The 3,958-nt window shown below is 40.3% G+C and overlaps 1 protein-coding gene across 1 annotated transcript in view; it reads right to left on the bottom strand.

Moving 5' to 3' along the window:
- The window catches only part of LOC139930447 (pleckstrin homology domain-containing family G member 4B-like), a gene marked incomplete at its 3' end in the record, with an annotated part of 40,739 nt that extends 39,821 nt beyond the window's left edge, over positions 1–918 (bottom strand). The window contains exon 1 of the mRNA XM_078288069.1: positions 855–918. Coding sequence (XP_078144195.1) covers positions 855–918 — 64 coding nt within the window. The remainder of the gene's footprint in view (positions 1–854) is intronic.
- Between the last annotated feature and the right edge of the window lie 3,040 nt (positions 919–3,958).

Here is a 3,958-nt window from a genome sequence, read left to right as displayed (position 1 = left end):
GTGTGTGAGAGAGAGAGAGAGAGAGAGAGAGAGAGAGAGAGAGAGAAGAGAAAGAGAGAGAGAATATGTGTGAAAGATGCTACAGGGAAAAACTTAAAATAGAATTTGCAATTACCTGCATTTACAGCAAGTTTGTTTCTCTCAATTTCTCCTCTCCTCTCCTCACTTCTCTCTCTCTTTCTCTCTCTCTCTCTCTCTCTCTCTCAAACACACACACACACACACACACAATCCTGTCACAGTTCCCCACCACCACCAAAACACCATCCACAATGTTCACCAGACTCTACCATTCTTTGGACACGAACGATTGCCTTTAACAAACTTGTTTCTACAAGTTTATTTAACTTTTACTACAACACAATGGTTCACATACAATACAGCATAGTAATGAGTCTATATATACAGAAATATGCACGATGATTCACATATTCATGATGACGCTACAGTATAGACCTAGAGAAATAAATTAAACAAACATTTGGGATTTCTCTGAACAGAGTTTAGCGTGTACCTTTCTTTCGCTTCTTACTATGATACGCTATTTTACTTACAAGATTAACAATATTTATCACATGTATTTTAGATATGTTAAAATCAGACAGTGGAACAGCAGGTGACAATATAGTACACATTTCTCCCCTCCCCCAAAATTTATGTTTCCACTTAAAACATGATGACAAATAGAGGGTCTGCTCTGACACGTACAGTAGGGTCCGACCAGGTTGTGACTGAGTGATTACTTTAAAGATTGTATGGAGATGTCAAGTGCTAGAATGGAGATGTTATGCATCTGTATTATTATTTTTACCATCCCGTTCCTCTACTAAGCCTCAAAAGCACATGCTCCTGACCTGATTGTTCATCAACAATCACGGTGGTTTTTACGTCTATGTGAGGAAGACAGCGGTGGCCCATCGTGGTTGTGATTGTGAAGCCCTGAGATGTTGTTAATGCCAGTGATAACATTAGACCGAGTGGTTCTGTCACAGCTGTGTTGTAGTAGATGTCAGATGACTGGAGAGGGACGTTTGTTTTCTTTACTGTGTTCTGTAATCTGGAGGAAACTACATGGAGAAACTATTCAGAAGGGTGGAACACATTCAACTTTCCAGACGGGAATGTTTTGAGGAGCAGATTGGAGTTTGAGTTAAAAAAACAAAACATTTCTCAGAGGCAGAAATAATCTAATTGGTTCAGTTAAACCTCAGTGGGCGGAGCCAAAGAACCACAGTTTTTTGGAGTTCAAGTTAGCTAACTAGGAAACTTGAATGGCAAAGAAGGAACTCTGGTCAAAATTTAAATACAAATATACATGACAGTGACTTCTTTTTTTCATTCATGACCATCATTCATGATGTTAGAAGGCCAGCAGCTAGCGAACTAGCTAACTAGATAGCTATAGGCTAGTTTGGCTAGTTTGAACTTGGAAGCTCAGCTAGGCTAACTAGCTAATCTAGATAATTTAGATTGCATTTTTCTGTTAGTAGCAAGAGTGCTAGGCTTCATAATATTAGCTCCCTCCTCTCTAGTTCCTTGCCCTTTTCACTGGGCTTCAATCTAAAGTTAGCCAGAAAAACTGTGGTTCTTTGGCTCCGCCCATTGAGGTTTAACTCAACCAATGAGATTATTTCTGTCTCTGAGAAATGTTTGTAGAACTAAAACTCCCATCTGCTCCTCAGTAGAGTTGTAATTATTACAAATGCCTCTTGGTTGGGAAGCATGTTTCCTCTACACTATATATTTCTACCTGTTCAGTTGAAGAGTGGCACACTTCTGAATGCGGGCCCTAAACTTCATTCAGTTCAGTGACTCAACTCTGTCCAAGGAGATTCACCCCTTAATCACCAACCAAAGACATGCTGGCTTCTTCTGTCCTGATTGGCTAGTCAGGATTTGTACCAGAGGAAGCGCAGCACGACCTAAGGTGGCTTCTGTCAAACTGTCTGTCAATCCCAGACTGGTGTCACCTCAGTTGAGAACATCCAAAAAGTTTTAAAGGGTTTGAGATGTTACTTCACTTCCATGCTAAAATCCCAATTTAGATGAGAACACACAGGAGGAGGTCAACAGTGTGACGTTACATTAGGAGACGCAGAAGGCATGGACCATCATTTTAAAGTAAGGATACGGTTCTCATTTCCTCACTTTCTGTCCCATTCAGATTTGAGTTGAACAGCATTTTGCAAATCCTTTTTTATCGTTTGTTTTATTAGGTGCCAGATAGGACAACGCAATGAGTACCAGAAAGTTTGGACAGTCACAGGAAAGTATTTGAAAGAATTGTAGTATACTTGAAGACTTATTTGCAAGTACTATTCAACCCAGCTCTGATCCTGTTAATATGATGGAGAAGGAAACTGTGTATGAATTAATTTGCAGGTGAACATAACAGCTGATAACAACCTACTTACAGTTAATCGATGTACTAAAATTGCAATTTTCTCTAGACACACTACAATCGGCTCATAGCTAGCATTTGAAAGGATGATATTTTAGTAGAATAAGTGTTACCAGTAGCTCTAGAGGTAGTAATTACAAATGTACCTGTATACACATGACAGCATGTTATTTGATCATGAGAAATCAGCTGCTCTTAAGGCTCGGTAAGAAGACTCACAATGGTTTAAGTAGCGGTGTGGATGCAATACAGGGAAGGGCCACATTAAATGGCAATAGGTGGTGGGCAGCATTGCCTGACCTGTACAATGGCATCATACAGCTATAACATTACAGCATCAATGCAAATAGAAAAGGTTTCCCCGATACAGACTGCAAGCCTGGGCCGGGTTTCACTAAAGCATTTTGCATCTGATGTCAGCCTTGTTCTATTGGATTACAGTTGAAGAGTTTTATTCCAAAACGAGATATCCACCAATTGAAAACATCGACACCTCCTCTGACAAACTGGTATTAAAGTAAAGTCATGGGTAACTATTAAAGTTAGGAGTCATCTTAAGACCTTTACTTAAAGAATTTATATTTTTGAGGATAGAATCACCTGTGATTTTGATTGATGAAATTTTAGAGGCAAAACCTTTTAAAAAATGGATATATAGCATTTTGTATTGAAACCCTTCAATTAGACACAGATGAAGCAGCTTTTAGGAAACCTCAGCTCTGGTCCCATTGTCTTCTGACAGGTGTTTTTTTCTGTGTTTAAGCCATTGTACAGCACATTAACACCGTTTAATCTGTCACAAAACAACGGCCCAGTCTCGGACTCAAATCCACTTTCCAAACAGAGAATCTGTCGCGTCGAGACCAGGACCGGGATTAGGGAATCTAGATGCGGAAAAAAGCCAACTCTCTCTCTCTTTGACATCTGTCGAAGTCGATCAGAACAGTTCGCTCGCAGCATACCAGCTCATGACTGGAATCATGACACATGCAAAGGTTTGAAAGCTAACCCGCTAAGCGACATGCATGCAGAGTGAGGGTCTTCTGTTACAAGCCGGCATAACACAGTATACTCTATTTACGACAGGAAAAAGGTCATGTCAGCCTATGTCATCCTTATGATGCCCTTAAGAAGGTGTGTGGAGCGGACGGGGGAGGCTGTGCATACACAGAAACAGTTGCTGGTCAAAAACCTCTACTGGAGTATACAGCACTAATTATTTACAATATGTGTGTACTAAGTAATCGGGGATGGAATCAGGCCCCGCTTCAATTCAGCCAATTAAGGTAGTGAAGTGATATTCTGATTAAGTAAGAGAATAACATTCATCTGTGATATCTGGTAATAAACTGATTGGTTGACAAGTTGATCAAGTAGAAGTTCTGCATTAAAACAAAAAATTCCGATTGAGTCCTGCTGATAATTCACTTCCCAGATTGAATGAATTGGAATTTGGACCGGACCCCGAACCCGGGCCTAATCACAGGAGCGAGTGTGAGAGCGGTCACCATAGGAGCATGAGGGGCTTCATCTAGTTAGAAGACTACAGGGCTACAG

The sequence above is a fragment of the Centroberyx gerrardi genome, chromosome 14 (genome assembly GCF_048128805.1).
Source record: "Centroberyx gerrardi isolate f3 chromosome 14, fCenGer3.hap1.cur.20231027, whole genome shotgun sequence".
In the NCBI taxonomy this organism is placed as follows: Eukaryota; Metazoa; Chordata; class Actinopteri; order Beryciformes; family Berycidae; genus Centroberyx; species Centroberyx gerrardi.
This window is presented reverse-complemented; position numbering and strand designations above follow the sequence as displayed.